The sequence below is a fragment of the Chelonoidis abingdonii genome, chromosome 11 (assembly GCF_003597395.2).
Source record: "Chelonoidis abingdonii isolate Lonesome George chromosome 11, CheloAbing_2.0, whole genome shotgun sequence".
NCBI lineage: Eukaryota > Metazoa > Chordata > Testudines > Testudinidae > Chelonoidis > Chelonoidis abingdonii.
Genome location: NC_133779.1, coordinates 20408707 through 20432391, shown reverse-complemented (window position 1 = coordinate 20432391; position 23685 = coordinate 20408707). Strand labels below are relative to the sequence as shown.

The 23685-nt window shown below is 61.3% G+C and overlaps 1 protein-coding gene and 1 long non-coding RNA gene across 2 annotated transcripts; both read left to right on the top strand.

Moving 5' to 3' along the window:
- The first annotated feature begins 1174 nt into the window (after positions 1-1174).
- Positions 1175-8941, top strand: LOC116815742 (uncharacterized). Its single transcript, XR_012656712.1, has 4 exons — positions 1175-1230; positions 1962-2075; positions 5526-5631; positions 8664-8941. It is a non-coding gene; the product is annotated as an uncharacterized LOC116815742 (long non-coding RNA).
- Positions 8942-11307: 2366 nt separating this feature from the next.
- LOC116815694 (lysophosphatidic acid receptor 6-like) lies at positions 11308-12922 on the top strand. Its single transcript, XM_032764270.2, has one exon. The coding sequence runs from the start codon at positions 11431-11433 to the stop codon at positions 12451-12453; it is 1023 nt and encodes a 340-aa protein (XP_032620161.1). The 5' UTR covers positions 11308-11430; the 3' UTR covers positions 12454-12922.
- The last annotated feature ends 10763 nt before the right edge of the window (positions 12923-23685 follow it).

The window sequence follows — 23685 nt, the reverse complement described above, 5'->3', positions numbered from 1 at the left end:
CTAGGGCGCTCAGTCCCCCCTTAGCTCCCCTGCCTCCGCTGGTGCTCAGCCCCTCCTTAACCTATCCCATATCCCCAGCTGGGCTTCCCCGCCCTCCTTAGCTCCCCATCCCCCCAGCTGGCGCTCGGGTTCGGGATCCCTCTGCCCTCATAGACTCCTCCACACACCTCCCCAGCGAGGATCACCACCCCCTTACTGCCCCATCTCCCTACCAGCTGGGCTCTCTGCCCCCGCGCCGCCCCCACTCCCCCAGTCTGTGCTACCTGCCCCCCAGCTGTGTGCTTACCCGCCCGCCTTGGCTCCCCGCCCCCAAGCAGGGCGATCAGGGCCCCCCTTAGCTCCCATGCCTCCCCACTGGGCTCCACCCACCTGTAGCTCCCTTCGCCCCGCGGGGCTCCCCACCCCCCTTAGCTCCCCACTCCCCCAGCTTGGGCTCCGCCCCCCCCAGCTCCCCACTTCCCCCAGTTGTGTCGCCCCCCGCCCAGGGGGCTTTGGGTGCTTAGCCTCCCCTTGCTCCCTGCCCCCCAGCAGGGCGCTCACGCCCCCTTAGCTCCCTGCCTCCCCAGCTGCGGTATTCAGCCCCTCTTAGCTCCCCATTCCCCCAGCTGGGTGCTCGGCCCCCTCCTTAGCTCCTTGCCCCGCTACCAGCTGGGGTGCTCCAGCCCCCCTTAAGCTCCCTGCCCCCACCAGCTGGGCTCCCTGCCCCACCCCCAGCTGGGTCCCTGTCCCCTTAGCTCCCCTGCTCCCGCAAAGCTGGGTGCTCGGCCCCCCCTTAGCTTCCTGCCCCAGTGGCTCCCTGCCTCCCCACTGGTTGCTCAGCCCCTTAGCTCCCGCCTCCCAGCGGTTCTCCCCCCACCCCCTTAGCTCCCCACCCCACCCCCAGCTGGGGTGCACTGCAGATGCAGCAGCCTGGCGTTTCCTGCCCCCACCTACCATCCAGCCCCGCAAGCCCCCCCCAGGCGGGGCCCCTCGCTCTCAGGCGCCTTCTGCCCACGGGGCCTTTGCATACAGCTCCCAGATCACAGCGAGATAACAAGCCCTTCCCAGGCGCCTGCTGCCTCGGGCACCCCCCAGGGTCACCACAGAGCCATCAGTACCAGGGAGAGAACCCAGGAGTCCTGGCTCCACGCCCCCACCCCGCCTTCGCTGCCGAGCAGAGCGGGGGTGGAACCCAGAAATCTAGCGCCCAGCCCTCCCCATCCCCACAAATAAAGGCTGTCGTGTTACCGGGTAAGTGGGCCCCTGGATAACTGCTGAGGAGTGGGGTATGGGGGTTGGCTGGGGCGGAGCGGACTCTGGGTTCTCCCAGTCGGGAGGGGAGTGGGGTCTGGTGGTTAGAGCAGGGGGCTGGGAGCACAGGACTCCTGGGTTCTCTCCCGCTCTGGAGGGGAGTGGGTCTGGTGGTTAGAGCAGAGGGGGGCGCTGGGAGCCAGGACTCCTGGGTTTCTCTTCCCTGGCTCTGGGAGGGAGTGGGGCTGGTGGGTCAGAGCAGGGGGGCGCTGGAGCCAGGCTCCTGGTTCTTCTCCCGGCTCTGGGAGGGAGTGGGGGCTGGTGGGTTAGAGTGGGGGGGGCTGGGAGCCAGGACTCCTGGGTTCTCTCCCTGCTCTGGAGGGGGGTGGGGCTGGTGGTCAGAGCAGGGGGGCTGGGAGCCAGGACTCCTGGGTTCTCTCCCAGCTCTGGAGGGAGTGGGGGCTGTGGGTTAGAGCAGGGGGGGCTGGAGCGGGCTGGGAGCCAGGACTCCTGGGTTCTCTCCCCAGCTCTGGGAGGGGAGTGGGGGCTGGTGGGTTAGAGCAGGGGGTGGGGCTGGGAGCCAGGACTCCTGGGTTCTCCCCTTGGTGCTCCAGTCCCCTGCACCTTGGAGGGTGCCAGTGACCCCGGGCACTACTGCAGACCGGGTGCTGCTGGCACCTCTGCCCCTGCGTTGGGGATTTTTCACTCTCCTGTGATATTTTTGCTCTCAGGAAGCGCGAGCGGCTACAAATGGTGGCTGTGCCGAGCTGCCGCCGGGCTCAGTTCCTGCTTTCTCTTGCTGTGCCAGCAGCACGGTTGCCCACGGGGGGCACAGGCCTTGCCAGGTGAGACCCTGCCGCGGCTCAAGGCTGCCCCAGTGGGAGCGGGGGTCCGGCGGGTAGCAAGGTATGCCTGGGGTTAGGGGGATGGGTGTGGGGTGTCCATCCATGTCTGCCCCTTTGGCTTCCCCAGTGGGCCTGCTCCAGGAGCGAATTTGGGGCGCGGCCGAGTGGAGAATGTTTGCCGTGTCCCTTGTCTCTGTCAGCCGAAGGGCGTGCGCGTTGTTCGGTGCCCCCCTCCTGTCCCGCTGCCATGGGCACAAACACTGTCCAAACGTGGTTCGTGCCACACCCTGTTCCACCACGGGGCTGGAGCCCCAGGAGACTGCTCGGCTGCTTACACTGGGCTGGGCTGCAATGTCGGAGGAGGCCGGCCCTAACCATTCCCAGCACAGGGGCAGGCACACAGGGTCTCCGTGGGTGTGGGTGGGCACCCCGAGGACCCCTCTCCCTTGTCCGTACCTGCAGAATGGCAGGCGGTACGGCACGGGGAGGCGAGTTGGACGCGAGGGTCAGAGACGCCTGCGTTAAGATGCAGAGGTCCCGGGTTTGATTCCTGAAGCTGATGACCCAGGACACGGTGTTTCGAATCGGCCTCTCTGCTCTCGCAGGGCCTGGAGCTGGGCCGGAGCCCGCTGGCGATTGTACTTCATCCAGGTCATTGATGAAGTCAGCTGCCTGAAGGGGGGTCCAGAGAGGCTGGAGCTCGGCTGTTCTCAGTGGTGGCAGATGACAGAACAAGGAGCGATGGTCTCAAGTTGCAGTGGGGCAGGTCTAGGCTGGATATTAGGAAACACTATTTCCCCAGGAGGGTGGTGAAGCACTGCAATGGGTTCCCTAGGGAGGGGGTGGGATCTCCACCCTTAGAGGTTTTTAAGGTCAGGCTTGACAAAGCCCTGGCTGGGATGATTGAGTTGGGGTTGGTCCTGCTTTGAGCAGGGGGTTGGACTAGATACCTCCTGAGGTCCCGTCCAACCCTGAGCTTCTCTGGATCTATGAAGATCAACTCCCTGCTGATGCAGTGGCAGGGAGGGGAGGGGGAAGGAAGCAAAGACTGGCAGGTGAAGGGTACGTAAGTGTGAGGCCGGGCTGGTCGTTAGGCGCTAAGCGGGGCCCAGCCAAACCCCGTGAGCCGGAGAATGCACCCAGGGCACAGTGATACCTCAGGGATCGAGGACGCCAGGCCCTACTGCAGCACGGGGGCCTGGGGCCTGGATAGCGGCCACTGGAAAGGACTTGGCATTGGGGGCAAACAGTCCCACGCGTATGCCCAGCACGATGCTGGGGGAAAAGCGCCAATGTCACCCTCGGCTGGAGAAACGGGTGGAGCGAGAGCAGCCGGGCGGGGAGTTTACAGGGCGCTGGTCAGATAGATACTGGCTCTGCTCTCCGGGTTATCAAGGGGAGGCAGGAAAGAAAAGCCCCAGCGAGGGACTCAATCTGTTGAGCTTCTCAAAAATCAACATGACTCGATTCCAGTGTCTGCTTAGCTTCGTGGGGAGAGCAGACAGGTACTACCGTGGTCTTGGACATAGCTGAGAGAGGCAGCGCGTGAGCCAGGGGCTGGATGTTAAAGCCGGACACATTCTGGCTAGAAATCAGGATTGTTCCCGGTGCGAGTGATTAATGAACTCCCCCAAGCAACGGTGGATGGTCCCGCTTGCTCTCGGGCTGGAGCCGATTTAGTGGGTGGGCTCCATGCACCCCCTACTCTCGGCCCTGTGTGGTCTGTGGGGGGTGCCCCTGTCAGTGCGATAGCCCTTCTCAGGGGGGCCACTCTCTCTCGGGGTCAGGCCCCTCCAGCTCCTGGAGCTGCACTTCTCTCAGCCTCAGCACGTCTGTGTCTGCCGTGGGCCCCGCCAGGGAGTCCCCTCGCTCTGGGCCCCCCCGGGGCCTCCACTCCCCTGTTCTGTAGCCCGGAGCGACTCTCCGCCAGCGTAACACAGGAGGGGTTATCGAGCGTTGAACCCAGCACAGGAAACTCTCCGGGGCTCAGGCTTGGCCTCCCCCAGCCCAGCACATCCCAGTCTCCCTGCATCCAGGGGGGCTCTGCCTGCTCCCCGTCTGCAGCCCCGAGCCCCCTGCTTCCCAGCTGGACCTCTGATATCCCCGGCCCCAAGCCCCCTCTGTCCACTGGCTTCTCTCCAGGGAAACAGGGTGACCTGGGCCTCCTCTCGCCTCCTCTGGCCCCTCTGGCTGGAACCGGCTGGTCAAGTCACCAGTGTCCTCTCCCCGCAGCCCATTGTCCCCCACTGGCCAGAACCGACTGTGACTCCTGAGCTGGGTCTCCGGGTCGCCAGTCGCTGGGGTCTCCATCCTCCAGGCCATCGGCTGGGGTCCCGAGTTCCCTCTCCAGTCCTGTGTCCCAACGAACTCCCTCTGCCCTCCCCTCGCTAACCAGTAACACCCGGGGACACTGAGTCCCACCCCCTGTGCATGCAGCCCCCTGGAAAACACAGAAAACCCCAATTTTATCACACAGGGCCAGCTGGCCAGGGTTATGCAGGAGACCCTCCCGGGGTAATGATTTCCTGGGCGACGAGCTGATCGAATGATCCCTTCTGTGCCAGGATTTCCATTGCATCCAGGCAGGGCCAGGTCGGCGGAGGTTCTCTCTGCTGGTGGCTTGTGGGGGCGGGCAGGGGTGAGAAATTCACTGGCAAGTTTAACATAGGGCCTGATGACTTAACGCTTTTCTCGCCTGTGACATTTCCGGCGATGGCCGGTTTTGTAGGTGCGATGGCACATTGACAGCTGTGAACGCTTTGAAGAGCAGAGCAGCTGTTTGCTGTTCAGGGTTCAAACTCAGTCACGTAGTCCAGGGGAGCCGCCCACAGCCCGTATCCAGTGCCTGAAAGCGGCTGCTGCTTCCCGGCGTCTCTCATCTGCCCTCTGCATAACGCTGGACAAAATGTCTGAAGTAAAATCTGAGGCCCGGAGCCAGAAAGTTATTTAGGCACGAACGCCTGTTAAAATCAGGGAGTGGGGGGGCTGGAGCGGGGCCTGAACTTGTGCCTGGCTTTCGGAGCACTTGGTGATACCAGCTGTCAAACCAGACGCTCTGCTCGCAGGGCAGAAGCTTCCAGCCAAATCCCCTTTGGCAGAGAGCGACATGTGTTTCTGGAAAGCCACCCGGGGTGGTTTCTCCAGGTGCACGGGTGCTGCCAAGGTCTGAGAGCCGCAGCACGTCGTGTGTTCTGGTGCCAGGCTGCCTGCAAACATGCTGGCTTGCTGCCGCATACGAGGCCTTTGCGTCAGCGTGGGTCAGGCTCCAGGTGGTTTTTACCCTCAGTAAGGATTTCAGTATTGGTTCCCCAAAGGGGCCGCTGGTGCCAGGCACCAGCTGGGATCAGTCCCAAGGGGTGAGGGCGGTTGGGGGAGGCAGAGTCTGCACCCTCGGCCTGCGTTGTGTAAGAATGGCAACGTTTTGATGATTTCCCATGATTTTTATTTTAGGGAGGGAGCTGATTCTTGGGAAACCTTCACGCAAACGGCCTCAAATCTGGACCAGTAACACTACCTGGGATCCCCATGAGGCACAGCGATTTTCACATCAAGCCAAGTAAGCAGCTAGGTTCTTGAGCATGTAGAAAAAATGGGTGTTAAAGTTTCACAGAGTATCAGTCTTAACCATAATGGTGCTACTCCTTCCCACCATCCATCCATCCCTCCATCTCTCCCTCCTTCCTTCCATCCCTCTGTCCATCCATCCTTCCCTCCGTCTCTCCCTCCATCCCTCTGTCCTTCCATCCATCCGTCCTTCCTTCTGAATGATTTCCTTCTGCCTGCGCCAGGAGCTTTCTGGGACCTGACTCCTGGTAGCAGGCCCAGTTCTCTGATGCAGCCTTCATTTGCCAGGGCTGTTCGCCGCCCCCGCCCCCCCCCCCACGCAATCTCTGAGCGAGCAGACCCAAAGCAGGCCCTGAGCCGCTGACAAACAGATTCAGCCGATAGCATCTTTGCACAATCCCCCAACAGACGTGGTGGTGGTGGAGAGGCGGGGGGCGGACGGACGGGGTTTGTGGCTCAACTTACTGTAACTTCTGAGAGTGAAACATGAAGCCAAGTCCTGTTACAGTCACCCGTGCCGGTGGACCTGCTGCAGCCCTGTTAGCCCAGCCCTGGGTCCCCTCTTCACCCAGCTCTGCTGGTGTCCCACAAGCATACCCTAGACCTCGCCTCCCCACGGCTTGGTAGGTGAGAACCGGATGACAACAGAGGAAAGATAATTCCTTCGAAGTGTGTTGTCTGCACAAATGCTGACCTGTTTTTTCCTGTCCCTGCGCGAGGTTGCCCCCCATTGCTGCCTGTGATCTGTGGCTGCTGAGTCAGCCATATCCTCGCTGATGTGACATTGGAGGTGCGGCAAACAGCTTGACATGGCTCAGCCGCCCTCACCGCCTTTGGGGAGATGTGGCGCAGTGTCTCACCAGCCAGAGGCCAGGACTTGGTTCAGCCAAACACCTAGTAAACTGCCCAGCTCAGATTCCCTCACCTCCAGGAAATGCAAGTGCCTCTTAACATAGATTTGTTAACAACAGCTGTTCTGTTCCCCAGGGTAGATTGATTTAAATCCAAGTGAGTCAAGCCACTGACATAAATCATCAAGCAGGAAATCTTGTTTTAAATCATCAGTTTATTCTCATTGGTTGGTATCATTTGGTCCTTCTTTTTGCTATCTAGGACAATACAGTGTATCGAGCCACAGTTAGTTAAGCAGTTTTACGGCATAACATACTTTTATCCAGTCCTCATTTGAACGTTTGTTTTTATGTCAGAAAATAGTGAATGACACATTTCCTATTGACGAGATGAGGAACTTTTTACTCGTGGTTTGGTCACGCTGCATTTGGGTGGAAACTGGAATTCCATTAAAAATGCACAAAAACAACATTTTAAATTTGTTTTCATTGCGTAAATCAAACTACTTGACGTGCTGGACACGTGAAGAGAAAAAGGAAGTTTATCAAGTATGTTTTGCATTTAAAACTGATGGTTTTATTAAAGAAAGGAACAATTAGTATCTGCAGTTAAGTGAAGTGAACTTGTTTCTGCTCACCTCACCTTTCAAGATTTTAAACTAGTAGATCTCATCCTCGCACGTAGTTTTTATTCAGCTGTTGGAAGAGGGAAAACAAGCTTTCCTGCCATTTCAACTCCCAATCCATGTCACACAGAATCATAGAACATGAGGGTTGGAAGAGACCTCAGGAGGTCATCTAGTCCAACCATCTGCTCAAAGCTTTGAACTGAACTAGTTCAATAAACTTCAATGAAGAAAATATTCCCTCTGCACCTCCTGAAGAAGCTCCTGGCCTCACAAGCTGGCTTAGTATGTCAACAAACTCTAGTTTCTCGGTGCTTAGCCAGTGACATCCACCAATTCAGGGGTTTCATGTCCTGCTTGAATATTGTTGCCCCTGTTGACCTGAGTCGTTCACCAATATTTGGGGTGCAGTGGGTTGTTTCCATTAGGGGGGAGAAATTGATGATCGACTCGGGCATTTATCTGAAGCCATCCTGTTTCTTTACAAAGAAACACAGCCAGCATTCTGCTCAAAAGCTGCTGCTCTTCGCCATTTCTCGGTGCTGCTCTGGCTGTCTCTGGGGGCTTCCTGCTGTCAGTTCTCTCTGTGCTGCTGTGGCCTTTCTGCACGGACCCAGACCCGGCTTCCTCCCTCCAACAACCAGCTTGCTTGCCTCAAGGAGAGCCCCGCAGACTGTGTGGGTGGCTCCTAGTGTTTCAGGCGTCTGTTCCACAAAGGGGCTCTGTGGCTTGTACATTTGTCATGAATTCAGGATGGCTGCTACGACCACCAGCTTCAATTAGGCTTTGCTCAATCCCCAGCATAGTGACAGGGTTATTTTTAAAAAATAGTTTAAATTATTTTAATACATTATAATGCCCCTCAATCCTGGATTGCAGCCCCTACCGGACCAGCCCTGCCCCCCCCCAGCTCTGCCAGTGCCCCTCACTCCCGACCCACAGCCCCTGCTAGCCCAGCCTTGGGCTCCCCACCCCCCAGCTCTGCCAGTGCCCCTCACTCCCGACCCACAGCCCCTGCTAGCCCAGCCCGAGGTTCTCTTCGTGGTGGAGCTCTGTACAGGATGGGTTTCATAGGCCAGATGTGTCCATTGGAATCCTTTCCTCTTGCTTGACACAAGCCACGGGATGACTCCCTATTTAGGGACTGAAATCAGGGGGTTGGTTTTCGGCAGAACCGGGCCCTGGCCGATCTCTCTCCCCCCGCCCAGCTGCAGTGGGGAGCTCCAGGCGCTCAGCAGTGCTGAGGAGCAGATCCAGGTTTGGCTCTTATCTGCCTGTGGTTTCTCTGACAAAACTTCTGCTTTTCTGCATGGGCCACTCCTGTTTGTGTGATTTCACCCTGCCCTCCCCACCCCCCGTCTATCCCTCTGTCTGTTTTCATTCACTTGGGCAGGGACAGGCATCTGGGCAAAGTGTCTGCCCAGCGCCGGGCATAGCTGGCCCCAATCCTTGACTGGGGCTCCCCGTGGGTGGCCGCAGCACAGACACAGTCTGGCTACAATGGGCCAGATGGTCCTGCGATAGAAAATGGGGTGTGATCTCTTTAGCTTCACAGGGACGGTTAATGACCAGGAAGACACCGACTGTGGGGGTCGATTTTCCCACATCTGCTACCGCGAGTTCTCATGCCAGGGTGCTGGCACTGCGGGAGACAAGACGGGCCTCGGTTCCGGTCCAGCTTGGCATTGCCTGAGGATCTCTGCCCATAAGTACCAGCTCTAGCAAACAGGCTTTCTCACCACGAGAGGCTTCCACAACAACAGAGGCTTTTTGTGCATGTTGAAATTTTTTGGCGGTTTTGGCCAACTGAAACATGTTGTCAAATCCCCCCGAGTGTCATTGACAACAGACGTTTCCAGATCAACCCAAAAGCCATTTTCCACTGGGAAAGATTTTTCTCCCCTTTCTGCAAAGTCACTGAACGAAGAGATGTCTGGTCTGCACGTTCTCCTTTATCCACTAGGAGAAGGCAAAACAAGAGACAGTGGCTGGACAAATTCAGACTGACGATAAATAGCTACGGTTCAGATGGGACAGGAATTAACCTCAGGACTGTGGTGTATTGAAAACTGTATTGCAATTATAAGCTGTCACTTTAAAGCATAGACTCACAGAATATCAGGGTTGGAAGGGACCTCAGCAGGTATCTAGTCCAATCCCCTGCTCAAAGCAGGACCAGTCCCCAAGTGAATCATCCCAGCCAGGGCTTTGTCAAGCTGGGCCTTAAAAACCTCTAAGGGTGGAGATCTCACCCCCTCCCTAGGGAACCCATTCCAGTGCTTCACCACCCTCCTAGGGAAATAGTGTTTCCTAATATCCAGCCTAGACCTGCCCCACTGCAACTTGAAACCACGCTACTTTTCTGCTCAGTCTTGCCTACACTGAAACACCAAGCTCCCGCCTCTGTTCAACCCTTACGTGTATGGAAGCAGCTATCAAATCCCCCTCACTCTTCTCTCTCCAGAGACTAAAGCAATCCATCTCCCTCGATGCCTCTCTCTTAAGTTTCATGTGGCTCGTCAAGCCCTCCGAATATCACTTTCATTCCCTCCGCTGGACGTCTCTCCAATGTCCCATGCCTAGGTGGCCCAAAACTGGACCAGTCATCCAAATGAGCCTCAGCATGTTCAAAGTACAGGGTGAAGAATCACTCCCTCAAACTCTGCTTGGCACTCCCCTACTTATCAGCCAAAATGCCTTGCTGCTCCTTGGGCAGACAAGGCATGTGCGGATCAGGGTTCCTGGTTTCCTACTTGCAGGCTGGGCTCAGTAGGAAGCAGAGTATTTGGTCTAACACTGCCAGGCTGCAGATGGCCTATGCAAAATGTGGTGAGGAGTGCCTTTCTGCTTATGCAGCAGCCTGTTTCTCTTTCCCTGTTGATTTGGTGTTGCGCTGTGGATTCTAAAAGTAAACTCCGTTTACTTTTGCAATCACGTCCAGGCAAGTAGTATTTTAGTTTTAATCTAAGCCGGTGCGGGTCCTTAACATACTGATAACCAACTGACATAAGGCTGAGGCTAATTCTCCAGATGTGAGAACTGGGCATCCCATTCTTAGAGCCCTCAGATTTGTTTCGTGTCACAGATTCCGCCGTGGCCAATGCCTGGAAAACTGCTCTCCCACGTAAGCATGGCAGACTTTGGAGCCCTCTTCCCTTGGAGCAGGATTTTTCAGCAAAAGCTCACACAGTCTTCACTCTGGGTCCTCTCTTGGAGCATTCAGCATCCTCTCCCCTCCTCGCTTCCACAGCGACCCACCCAGCGGCTGGGAACACAGTTCTCACCGCCACTTTGGTCAGACTGACTCTCAGCCAGTCAAACAAGACGCTTTATTCAATACAGAATATATCTAAAACAGCTTGTAAACACTAACCAGACCCTCGGCCCGGTCCATTCTGGGGCAGTGAGCCAACCTTATCTCGCCAACTTCACTCCTTATCCCAGGTAGCTCCAGACTAAACCACCCCGTCCAGCCCCTCCCTTTTACTCAGCTCCGTCCTGCCAGGGATACTCTATCCTTGTCTGCCCCACACCTGCAGTTGGCACCTTTAACAAAGGGCCCAGCATCAGTGCTGGAACAATTGCCATCATTAGGAGCACTCCCCTTCTCTGATAGCAAATCACACCCCCTTATCCCACCACCTAATACTTTAAAGCCTACGTATCACGAGCACAACACAGTGTCAGAGCAAACATAAGAACACCCGATAGTCATCACATTATTATGGTGCGATGCGTGAGCCCAGAATGCTGGTTCCCCATAATCTATTCCTCCGCGCTGATCTCTCTCCCCTCCAGCCCCTCCTCTCTGCTCAGCTCCTTTCCCGGGCCAGGAGGTCACCTGATCCCTTTGTCTCCAACACTTTCAGCTGGCACCTTTGCAGAGGAGGGGCCCAGGCCATCAGTTGCTAGGAGACAGAGTGCCCAGCATTTAGGGGCACTGGCCCCTTCCTCTGTAGCAATCACACCCCCTTATCCCACCACCTAGATACTTAAGAACTGCCTAGGGGACACTGAGGCACCAACACAGTGTTCAGAGCAAACATTAAGAACAGTCCCAGTTCATCACAGGTTGTATGGGGCGATGCGGGAGCCCAGAATGGTCCCACAAATCTACTTCCTCCTGGGCTGCTCTTTGACCCCACGGCCAGTGGGATGAACTCACTGTTCCCTGCTTCCTCCTAGGTTGAGCTCGGCGTGATCGTGGTTCACGGAGCCACGCGGGGGGGCAGCATCCAGGACTCGGTGGGACAGATGCTTTCTTGACCCTCGTGGGATACTTGTCCCTCACGTGACCTGGAGCTTCGCGACAAGATGACCTCCTCCAATTGCAGCAACAGCAGCAGCAGCAGCTTGGCGGACACGGTCTTCGTGGGCTTCTACGCCCTCATTTTCATGCTGGGGCTGGTGCTCAACCTGGCCGCGCTTTACATCTTCTTCCGCTGCAGCAGCATCCGCTCCCTCACCACCGTCTACATGAAGAACCTGGCTGTCTCCGACCTGCTCCTGGTGGTGTCCCTGCCTGTCCGCATCTACTACTACAGCAGGCGGCCCAATCTGGGAGACCAGGTCTGCGAGATCACGGGGCTGCTGCTGCTGGTCAACATGTACGGGAGCATCTTCCTGCTGACCTGCATCAGCTGGGACCGCTGCATGGCCGTCTGCTTCCCCATGCACCCGCGGGTCAAGGCGCTGCGCAAGCAGGCCAAGTTCATCTGCCTGGGCGTCTGGCTGCTGAGCTGTGCCGGCACCGTGCCCACCTACTTCACCCGGATGAAGGAACACAGGGCGATGGAGCACTGCTTCGACAACCAGCCCAAGTACGTCACCCAGCGCAGCGTCTCGTTGGCCATGGCGCTGTGCTTCGCCCTGCCGTTGCTGGTCATGGTGGTCTGCTCCTGGGCCCTGCTCCGCGCCATCCACCGCAGCGCAGCCGCCCAGATGGAGCTGGTGAACAGCGCCAAGATCCGCAGCATGATCGTGGCCAACGTCACCATCTTCCTGGGCTGCTTCCTGCCTTTCCACCTGGTGCTGATCTGCTACCAGGTGGACGCCCTGAAGGGCGAGACGCTGGAGTTCTCCTACCGCTGCACCTTGCTGGTGGCCTCCGCCAACGCGGCCCTGGACCCACTGGCCTATTACTTCGCCACCGAGACCTTCCAGCGCATGGTGGTGATGGACAACCTACGCAAGGCCTGGGGCCTTCACACCGACAGCGCCGAGGGGCAGAGCCGCTCCCAGACCGCGCTCAGGCAGTGCATCTACCTGCAGAACATCATGGCCATGCCGAACAGCACCCCGCTGGTGGGGAGCCCCAGCAGGGAGCCCCAGAGCTAGCAGGCCACCCAAGGCCCCCTGGGCAGGGCACAGGGCAGCGGGACGTGCGTGAGGGAGGAGGGTACTTTGGTACGTGGGCGACCCAGGTTGAGGGTGTGGCTGGCTCGGGTTCCAGTGGGCGCTGGGATGTCACAGGCTGGGTTTGCGCCGGGTGCTGGGACAGGGGCGTCGCAGGCTTGGGTTGGGCCGGGCACTGGTGCAACCCACACACCTGGGCGTGAGGCTCTGTCCCGTCTAGTGGCACCAAGACCACTCAGAAATGAATGAATCTGCTACAGCCGTAGCTACCAGCCAGCTGGCTTTTGGCTCCTGCAGTAGAGGCTCCGGCACTAAGCTACAGAGGTCCCAGGTTCAATCCTGCCCTCCGACTACCGGGGTCTGCCAGCGTTACGCTGGGTTTGTGCCAGGCGCTGGAACGTTGCAGGCCGGCTTTGCCCCAGGCACTGGGATGGGGGCATCGCAGGCTGGCTTTGCCCCAGGTGCTAGGATGGGGGCGTTGCAGGTTAGCTTTGCGCTGCACACTGGGACGGGGGCATCGCAGGTCAGGTTCGCACCAGGCGCTGGGACGTTGCAGGCCGGCTTTGCCTCAGGCGCTGGGATGGGGGCATCGCAGGCTGGCTTTGCCCCGGGTGCTGGGACGTTGCAGGCCGGCTTTTCCCCGGGCGCTGGGATGGGGGCGTTGCAGGCTGGCTTTGCGCCGGGCGCTGGGGCGTCGCAGGCTGGCTTTGCTGCGGGTGCCGGGATGTTGCAGACTGGCTTTGTGCTGGGCGCTGGGACAGGGACGTCACAAGCAGGGGCGGCTGCAGGCACCAGTGTGCCAAGCATGTGCATGGGCCGGCAAGCCTGGGGAGTGCTCTGCTGGTCACCCCGAGGGTGGCAGGCAGGCTCCCTTTGGCGGCGTGCCTGCGGAGGGTCCGCTGGGCCCGCAGCTTTGGCAGATCTCCCGCAGGCTGCTGCCGAATCTGCGTGACCGGGGACCTCCTGCAGGCTGCTGCCGAATCCACGTGATCGGGGACCTCCTGCAGGCGTGTTGCCGAATCTGCATGACCAGGGACCTCCTGCAGGCAAGCCGCCAAAGGCAGCCTGCCTGCTGTGCTTGGGGCGGCAAAATACCTAGAGCCACCCCTGGTCGCAGGCCAGGTTCGGCCTGGGTGCTGGGACATCACAGGCCGGGTTTGCGCCAGGCGCTGGGATGTGGTGGGCCGGGTTTGCGCCGGGTGCTGGGGTGTCGCGGGCCGGGTTTGCGCTGGGTGCTGGGACGGGGTTGTCGCAGGCCTAGACTAGTTCTTTTCCATTTTTTTCGATAATTGCCCAAGGTTTCCAGGTACTAGGCTTCAGGAAACATTACACAAAAAATCCCCCTCCGCCAGCCGTTTGTTTAGCAGGTTCTCTTTTTCGTTTCTTTCGTTCTTACCTTCTTTTCTCTTTTTTTCTTTCTTTTCTTTTCCCGCGTCCCCAGATAGACTCTCTGTAATACTCCTTACCCATCCACCCAGATGGCAGCTGCACGCTCGGTGCCCGTTGCTAAAATAGCCACTCCCCTACCCCGGAGCCTGCGCAAGGGAAGCCGGCGGGGTAACCAGCTTGTCCGGGGGCCGAGTGGGGAGGGGAAAGGGCTGGGGATACGGCTCCAAACTCCTTCTAAGTCCCCCCCCCGCGCCCCGCCACCCGGTGATGCATGACGACCTGTGGGTGTCTGTGAGACTGCTGCCAAGATCCACGCAGGGGTTTGTGCCTGCGAACGCAGCGATGGTAGGAGCCTGTCTCTGGTAAGGTGAGGCCGGGGGGCGCAGTTATGGGGTGATCTAGGTGTGAGGGGGCTATGGGAACTTGTGGGGCGGTGTGGCGGTCTGCATGTGAGGTTTGGGGGTGAGGGAGCGAGACAGACCTGGGCCCCCAGCTCTCAGCCACTTGCTCTGCCTGTCTCCAGCGCGCTGCGGTGACGGCCCCAGGAAGCGCGGGTGGCGGTGATTGGGGCAGGAGCAGGCCGGATGGTGTGCCACCGCCACCTCGCTCCCCCCGAGTCCTTCGGCGCCCGTGGTGTTCGAGGCGTGCGCCCTCCGGCCGCGTGGGGGCCTGGGTCCTGAACGTGTATACCGAAGAGACGGGGCAGGGGCCGCGAGCGGCTGCCCCATCCGCCTCCAGCATGTTATCCCGGACCTCAGGCCTCGCCGGAGCGGCGGGCACCGGCCCAGGGGCAGGAGGCATTGTTCAGGCCTCAAGTTGTGTATCGTGTTGGGGGGGGTAGGATCCCGTCCCCCAGGGCGTCTGGGTCCTCATGCCCCCCCCCACACCTGCCCATTTCCTGCTGCAGTGGCAGCCTCTGCTAACGCCGTGGGCCAGGCCTAGGGGGCAGGAGGGGAGGTTAACCAGCATTCGCACCCAGGACCAAACCTGCCCAAGGAGTGTGATGGGTTCCCCGACTTTCCTTCGACCCCTCGCTGCCGTCCTTCCTGCACCACTCGCTGCTGGTCGCTTTATCTTGAGCGCTATGCCGACCACTTCGGGGTCCGAGAGCACATCAGGGTGAGTGGGGGCCGGGCGCGGGCAGGGCCCTGGGGCCCCAATGCCTGCCCAGAGACGGGCTTGGAGCACGGAGCTGGCCCCCGCAGGACACGCCCCCCCGGGATATCCCCCCCCAGAGACAGCCCTGAGCACGGAGGCTGGGCCTCCGCAGGACACAGCCCCCCAGGGGCACAGACCCCCTCCCCCCCCAGACGACGGCCCTGAGAACATGGAGCTGGCGCCTCCGCGTGCACCACACCCCCCCAAGACGGGCTACTGAGCCGGAGCTTGGGCCCTCCGCAGGACACAAGCCACCCCGGGACAGCCCCCCCCCCCACGAGACTGGCCTGAGCATGGAGCTGGCCCCCTTGCCAGTAGACGTGGCCCCCCCCGGGCACAGACCCCACCCCCACCCCACCCCATAGACGGGGCCTGGAGCCATGGAGCTGGGCCGGTCCGCAGGACACAACCCACCCGGGACACCGCCCTCCCCGTCGCCCCCACCCGCCAGAGACGGCCTGAGTATGGAGCTGGGCCTCTGAGGACACGCCCCCCCCGGGACATCGCCCCCCAGAGACAGGGACTGAGCATGGAGCTGGGACTCTTGCAGGTACACGGCCCCCCCCCGAGACGGGCCCTGAGTACGGATGGACTCCCGCAGGACACGGCCCCCCCAGGTCACAGACCCAACCCCCCGGGACAGGGCCTGAGCACGGAGCTGGCCCACTGGGGACACAGCCCCCCAGGGACGGGGCCGAGCATAGAGTAGACCCCTGGAGGACACAGCCCCCCAGGACACGACTCCCCCCCAGAGACAGGCCCCGAGCACGGAGCATGGCCCCCTGCAGGACAACAGAGACACCCCCCACCCAAGGACGGGTGCCTTGAGCACAGAGCTGGGTCCCAGAGGACTGCCACCCCCCAGGGCACGTCCCCCCACCTCCAGAGAAGGCCCTGATGCACAGGCTGGGTCCGGGTCTAGGCGTTGCCAACTTTCTATGGGCACAAAACTGAACACGCCAGCACCCCCGTTCATCCTTGAGGCTTCCTCCCCCTTCCCCAGGTGCCCCCCCCTCAGCTCTCCCTATTCACTGGGCTAGGGGCTGGGGGTTGGATACAGAGGCAGCTTCTGGGTTGGGGGGCTTAGGGCTGCCAGCTGAGGTTTGGGTGCAGGAGGGGGCTCTGGGTTTGGAGGGGCTCGGTGACCAGGATGAGGCGGCTCCGGGTTTGGGGTGGCGTCACTAGGGTTTGGGGTGCAGAGGCGGTGGTTGGGCTCAGCTATTTGGTGCAGGAGGCGGTTCTGGAGTTTGGGGGGCTCAGGCTGGGGCAGGGGTATGGGGCGTGGACCTCCTTAACCGTCAGATGGTCCCTGCTCAGCAGCCAGGAGCTAGGCGAGGTACCCGGCCAATGAGAAGTGCGCTAGCACAATAGAAGAGACAGATCCCGTGCGGGCTGGCTTGTGCGCAGGAGCCCCTCGTGCTGCCCCCGCCGCCTAGGAGCGCGGACCGTGGCTGCTCCGAGGCGCAGAGCGGTCCCCCAGGACAATACTACCTTGAGCCCCGAAAACCAGACCAACACCGGTCACCCGCGGGCGACAGCCCGTGGACCCCCCCAGGGCACAGCCCAGACACTGCCCCGCCACTCCGGCAAGCCCTGTGATGCTGTTTCCTGTCCCCCCCTCCCTCTGCCTGGATCCGACTTGCTCCTGTCACCCTTCCAGTTCTCGTGGCTGGTGAGATGGTAGCCCGGCCGAGGGCGGCTGGGACGTACGGGCCTGCGCGGCACAGGACCGGCGGTGCGTATGACCGAGCGCTTCGGACGCTGTCCTTGTCTGCACTGAGTTGATGGCCCTCGGGCGATGGCGTGGGGTGGGGGCGGCTTGCCCCCTGCGGGCTAAAGGGGCTGAGTCAGGGTCACTCGTGGGGGTGGTGCGGGGATAGGACGGGGCTGCCTCTCTGCAGAGTCCTCTCCCTCCCGGTTGGGGCAGAGGGTGGCTGTGGGAGCCTAGACCTTGGGGGATAAAACCGGGCTGTGGGGAGCCCAGGGACTCGCTCGGCGGGCATTCATGGGGTGTCAGGGGGGAAGCCCCGAAAAGCCCTCACCCAGGGGCAAGGCAAACTTCTGGTCTTGGGCTGGAGTTGGAGATCCCCCTCCCAAGGGGTTGGGGCTGTTGTCAGTCATGGGGCCCCTCCAGCCCCAGCGGAAGCCACTAATGGGGCCCCTATTTCTGCCCTTTGGCAGTCACTGATGCCGACCCTTCGCTCCCGGCCCCATCCCGCGGCCTTGGAGACCATTCCCAGGTAGGAGCCTTCTGGGGTCCCGGTGGGGGCATCCTTCTTCCTAGTGCCCCACCTTTTGCTCCGCGGGCGTGTGGGAAGGGCGTGCCAGGCAGGAGGGAGCCGCGGGTCCGATGGCGGCACGCTCGCGGAGCCCCCACTGCTCCCCGTTCACCCCCTCATCTCCAGTGCCCGCAGGCGGCTTGCTGCCAGCCACGAGTACGCTGCCCGGCCCTTTGCGGGCGCGCACCGTGGTGCTGCTGGGGCGACTGGCCCGTCGGCATGGACCCTGCGCTGCAGCTGGCCCCATCTGTCCCCGGCGCGGTGATCCTGGAGCCACGCAGCCCCTACCTGCCCGGGCTGCCTCGGGAACGTGCTTGCAGGCGCGCCGGCGGTGGGTCGTGGCGGGGCCGGCCAGTTCGAGGACGCGCGAGCACAGGGCGACATTCCTCATCCTCTGCACGGGTACCGGTACCAATTCCCTTCCCTTGGCGGGCCGATCCGCCTGGGCCTGCGGGCTGCGCGACCCACCGGTGACGCCGCTGTACGGCACCTGCCTGCCTTGCCGCGCCGCCTCCCGGCCTCTTCTTCATTGGCTTATGCCAGCAAGATCTGCCCTTTTCCCACTCATCCACTGCAAGCTGCTGTTCTGCCTGGCGGTGCTGGCGGAGCGCTGCCGCCTGGACCCCCCCGCCGCTGAGCCTGAGGCAGGCCGCCGGGGGGAGAGTTACGGGACAGCAACCTCGGCGGCCCCCCGAGCGACTCTCCACGCCCTCGCGGCGCGAGTCGGCATGGCGGTTACTGCCAGGGCTGGCCCGGTGGGTGGCTTCGAGCCCTGCCCCCCGTGCTCTCAGGAGATCTACGAGGCACGCCCGGGCGAGCCGCAGCAGGATTCGGTCTCCCGGTACCGGCCTCAACTACAGGGTGTTGAGTGTGATGGAGTGGGAGCTGGTGGGGGCGGAGGGGGCAATGGAGACATGCCCTAGGCTAGAGCGGGTAGCCGGCGCGCGGGTGCGGCCGGTGTCAGCCAGTGCGTGGGCCAGGAGACCCACTTCCCCATCGTTCCTTGACCGGCCGCGCGCACATCACCCTGTGCCACGCCCGGACCGCTGGAGCCGGACCGGCCTCCCGCCACAGAGCGAGCAGGTCCCGATCCCTGCCTCTGCACTCGGGGCTGTTGGACGGCGCCCCGGACCGCGCGAGCCATACACCTCGCGGTCGTGGGCGCTTTGAGCAGTTGAAGAATGATGGAAGCAAATAAATGGGAAAAACTGGACTCTGCTGCCCTGGAACTTGCCGCTCGGGGGGGACTGTTGCCCTCGCGCTGCACGCCCATGGTCTGTGCATGCGGGAGTGGGGCGAGTTGGGTGTTGCGCTCTACGTGGCAGCGCCCTCAGCCCAGTGGCAGAGGACCTCTGTGCCTGGCGCAGATCCCACTCAGCCTCCCTGTATCTGGTGAGTGAAGAGAGCTTTCTCTCTGGCGGTCTCATGTATCTGTGCGCCCCCGTACCCCTAACCCCTCCTGGAACCCCATTCCAGCCCACTGGTCCGTTAGTATCTGGCCTGCCTCCGCCCCCCGCAACACCCCCTAACCCCCCGGGGCCGGACCCCCATTATCCAAACCTGGACAATCCGGTCCTATCTGTGCCCCCACGAACCCTTAAAGCCCTCCCCGCCACGCCCCTCCAGCCTGGATGGTAGTATCTGTGCCCCGCAAACCCCCTAACCCCCCCGGCTGACCCATTCTCCCCCAGCCCCTGGAGTAGGTATCTGTGCCCCCCCGCAAACTCCCCCTAACCCCCCCCGGACCCTCCAGGCCGTCCCGATACCTCGATGAGTAATCAATGTGCCCCCCGCGCCGCCCCCCCTAACCGGCGGACCCTCGCAGCCTGGACATAGGTATCTCTGCCCCCCACGTACCCGCTAAGCCTCGCCCCTCCAGTGTGGACGTAGGGTAATCTGTGCCCCCACGTACCCCCTACCCCCCCGGGACCCCTCCAGGTGGCGGACGGTAAGTATCTTGCCCCCCGTACCCCCTAAGCGCCTGACGGCCCTCGCCAGCTACTAAGTGATCTGTTGCCGCCCACGAACCCCTACCCCCCGGACCCGCGCGCGGCAAGTGGACATAAGTATCTGTGCCCCATGAACCCCCTAACCCCCCTGGCCCTCAGCCTGGTCGTAGGTATCTGTGCCCCTCAAACCCCCCTAACCCCCCCAGGACCCCTCCAGCTGGATTATGTATCTGTGCCCCCCACGAACCCCCTAAGCCCCCAGGGACCTCCCGTCCAGCCTGGAGTAGGTATCCTGTGCCCCCACAACCCCTTACCCCCCACAGGGACCCCATCCAGCCGTGGATGTTAGGTTTCTGTGCCCCCACGAACCCCCTAACACCCCCGGGACCCCTCCAGCCTGGACGTAGGTATCTGTGCCCCCCACAAACCCCTAAACCTTTTTCGGACCTTGTGAAGGGGGGGCCATTTCCAGCGGGCCATGGGGCCCTGCCGGGATAACCCACCCCAGCCCCCATGGCCTCTGTGAGCAAAGGGCCAGGGACGGGCGGCTGCAGAGCACCCCCATAATAACTTCCTAGATACCCATCGACCACAAGCCCACAAAACATCCTCCACACGCCAGCTAAAGCCACCCCTCCCAAACATCCTTCTGGACATACGGGTCCCCCCGCCCAACCAACGCTTCCTGTAGATACAGGCACAGACACCCCTAAAAACCTGGTACAACCCGAGTCCCATGAACGCCTGTCCGGGTCCCGGGCGATGCTCTGGAACTGCCGGGATCGCCCACTAAGCCAGGCAGGACTTGGGGAGCCTCCTCTGCCCTCGGAGCTAGGCTCCCACAGCTTCAACGTCCTGGTTCTCCTTGGAGCATCAGCATTCCTCTGGCCCCTCCGTGCGCTGTCCACGTGAGCCCAGCGCCCCCCCCCGTTGCCCCCCTAGGCGGGGTCCTGGGGAAGCACAGGTCCTGCACCCCCACTTTGCAGTCAGCGTTGACTCTCAGCACAAACAAGGGTTTATTCGATGACAGGAACTAGGGTCTAACAGAGCTTGTTATTGTACCACGAACAGACCCTCAGCCAGGTCATTCTGGGGGGCAGTGAGCCAGGACCCCTAGGTCGTGGCACTTCACTCTGTCCCAGTAGCTCCGACTAACCACCCCTTCCCGCCCTTCCTCTATGCTCAGTCCTTTCCCGGGTCAAGCGAGGTCATCTGATCGACACTTTGTCTCAAAAACCCTTTCAGCTGGCACCTTTGCAAGAGGGGGGGCCCAGGCCATCAGTTGCTAGTGAGGGACAGAGTGCCCGGCATTTAGGAGGGCACTGGCCCTTTTGCTCATGCAGGCATCAACCCCTTATCCCACCACCTAGTACTTAGAACTGCGGCTAGGGGGAACTGAAGGCACCAACACACGTGTTCAGAGCAAACATTGAGAACTAGTCGCAGTGTCGTTCACACAGCCCCAAAGACACGCCAGTGTACTGAACCCTCCCTACGCTGCACATCTGCCCCCCCGACACAGCCCTACAGCCCCCCAACACCCCCCTAGAATGCCATAGCTCCCCTATGGACACGCTAGCCCCCCAGACACGCTCACCACACATACCCCAACCACGCTTCCAGCCCAACTGCCCAGATACCGCAGCAAACGCACACCACTCGCCGCGCGCCATTGCTACGGGCTGAGGTTCGCTTAGCACATAGGCCCCCCCTTCCCCCCGTGCAGTGCCCACGTGCCCCTGCCATCGCACTGCAGCAGTGTCACTCACTTGCTTCTCTTGCTTCACAAATTATGTGGCTATCTATTCTGCTGCTGCTGGTTATGAACAGGCAAGCCAGACCAGCCCAACGGCAGCCAGAACGGATGCTCGGCGCAATGCCAACATCGAGGGACCGCCCGTGTCCCGCTCCGTCCGTTTCCCACTGCATTATTTTAAAACCCCCCAGCAGGACAACCACGTTATCCTCATTGCCGGGGCCCGTGGCCACACAGCCCCGGTCCTGGCTCGACATGCCCAGCCTGCTCGCTCCTGGGCAGTACGTTGCACGAGCAGGGAAAGGGACAAAGTGGCCAGGCCCCCCCACCCCGGGATACCACCGGCGCCCAGCGCCGGACTGCACCCCCGGCCCGGCTACCGTGTCACAAAGCGGCCGCGGCGCCCTGGCCTCCGATATGTCGCCCACCCGCTCGAGGGTCCGCCAGCCGGGCCCCCCCCGGCAATCTCTCCAGCGGGAACCCACCCCCCCCACGGTTGGTCTCCACCAGTCCCCTATCACTGCGGGTGGCGGTCTCAATCATTCCCATGAAACATTGTGGGCCTCGCGAGGCCGAGCCGAGCGCCCTCTGGACCACCCGCTCTCCAGGCCGACGCCCGTTTGCGAGTTCTAGCACCCCTCCTTCCCACTTCCCTCCGCTTCCCCACCTCTGAGCTTTCGCGAAACCTCAAGACCGTTCGACGTCACCGGCTCCCCGCCAGGAACACGGCAGTAGGCTGGGGCGTTGGAGTTACTGCGCCGCGCCCCACTGACAAGCCCGCCCGATGCTCCCCCTGTCTGGCAGCAGAGACCGTTCGAACCCCGGTCGCACTTCAGGAGTCAGAGGCAAGCCAGACAAAACGTTCCTTCGTCGCGGCCAGCCCCCGGGATGCTTGCGCTGCCTGTGAAATCTGGCCCTCCACCAAAACCTGGCCCCTGGCCAACCTGGCCAGTGAGGCTCGGCTGGCACGAGCCGGGCACTTACTGGTTCACGCCGTCGCCTCCAAAGTAATGCGAAATGTGACAACAGCCGTAGAGTGACCAACAAATGAGCAACTAGCCGCACCACCCCCAGAGGTGACCGGAGCCGTGGGACCCCGAGCAGGGCCGCTTGCTCCGAGCGCCCCTAGAGTACACTCCTTGTAGCCAAAAGCTAGAGACGGACCGACCAAGTCATAAACATGCACGGAACCTGGCTCGGTTTAAACACCTAAGGCGCCTGCCGAGCATCAGTAGGATGATGCAAATGAGGGGATATATTTCCTATTGTTGCCAATTTGCCAGTTATTGAGGTCATCAATCTGAGGCATGATAACTCAGAGGCAACTCCCGCTATGGCTAATAGGCAGCAGGTAAAATACAAAAAGAAATGATGATATACTTCTGCGCAGAAAGAACCGGCTGCACCCAGCTGGTCCCCTGGCGCTCCCGCCCAAGGCCAGAGAGGAAGAGGACGCCTCCCCCCTCGCCATTGACCCCACGCACCGGCTTAACTAAGCTCTCAATCACCCTGACCTGCCCTCCGCCCAATTTCACACAGGCAGACGTAGTGGGCCCGGGGTACTGCTTCTCTTGCTCCCCCACCCTCGGACTGTGCAGGAAGGCGGCTTCTCTGTGGTGCTGCAAGCACAGGGACGCTCTCCGGTGGCAGTCCTTCCTCACTGTTCCTATCGGGTGCCGTTTGCAGTCTCCGCTTGGGCCTCCGATTCTGCAACCTCCCCCGGGCGAGGCTCTGAGCGCACGATTCCCTAGTCGAGGCAGGACTGCCATGCACGCTCGCCACTCTGCATACCGAGCTCCAACATACGCTCCCCTCGGCTCTTGCGAAACAACCCTGAGCGGCCCGGGGCCAAAGCCGGCCTTAGTGTACTGACTAACCCCGTACCCCTTATCCGGCACCAGGCGGCCTCGAAAGCGCGTTCTGCGACATCCATGCTGGGCCCCGACCATGCCACCCGGCCTGCCGTCATCATACTCACCGTCGCCATGCACCCGCGGGGCTCACACAAGCCGGCGCTGCGATCATCCCTAGCTGTGTCCGGTAAGCGCTGGCACAGCCTCCTGTGCCTGCGACAGGCATCGCCAGATAGCCCGGGCACCGGCCTGTGACAACCCCGTTTCCCAGCGGCCCGGGCAAAGTGCCAGCTGCCTGCGACATCCAGGCGCCGGAGGTGCAAACCTCGTAAAGCCTCGCACGGTAAACCTCGTCCCAGCGCCGGTGCCAAAGCCGGCTGCGATCATCCCAGCGCCCGGTAAGGGCAAAACCCCGGCCTTGTGACACCCAATGTCCCGGAGCTACCCCGGTGTAGAAGCAAAAACACCAAAGAGCCCATCGCAGACGAACACCTGTCCCAGCGCTCCGGGTCAACCCGGCCTGCGGACATCCCAGCGCCCAGGCCAAACCCGGCCTGCGGAGCAACCCCGTCCAGCGCCCAGGGCCAAGCCGGCCTGCAGACGGCGAAATCCTAGCGCCCAGGGCAAATCCCTGTGCCTGACCTCACGCATCCAGGGCAACCCAGGGGGCAAAACCCAGCCGCGACTCGATGTTTAATTGTCCCAGCCCCGGCGCTAACCCCGGCCTGCGACAACCCCTCCATACGCCGACTCATGACACCGGCGCGCCAAACCCGGCTCCGCGAGTTACCCAGCGCCGCGGGCACCCTGGCCTAGCGATCAACCGCCGA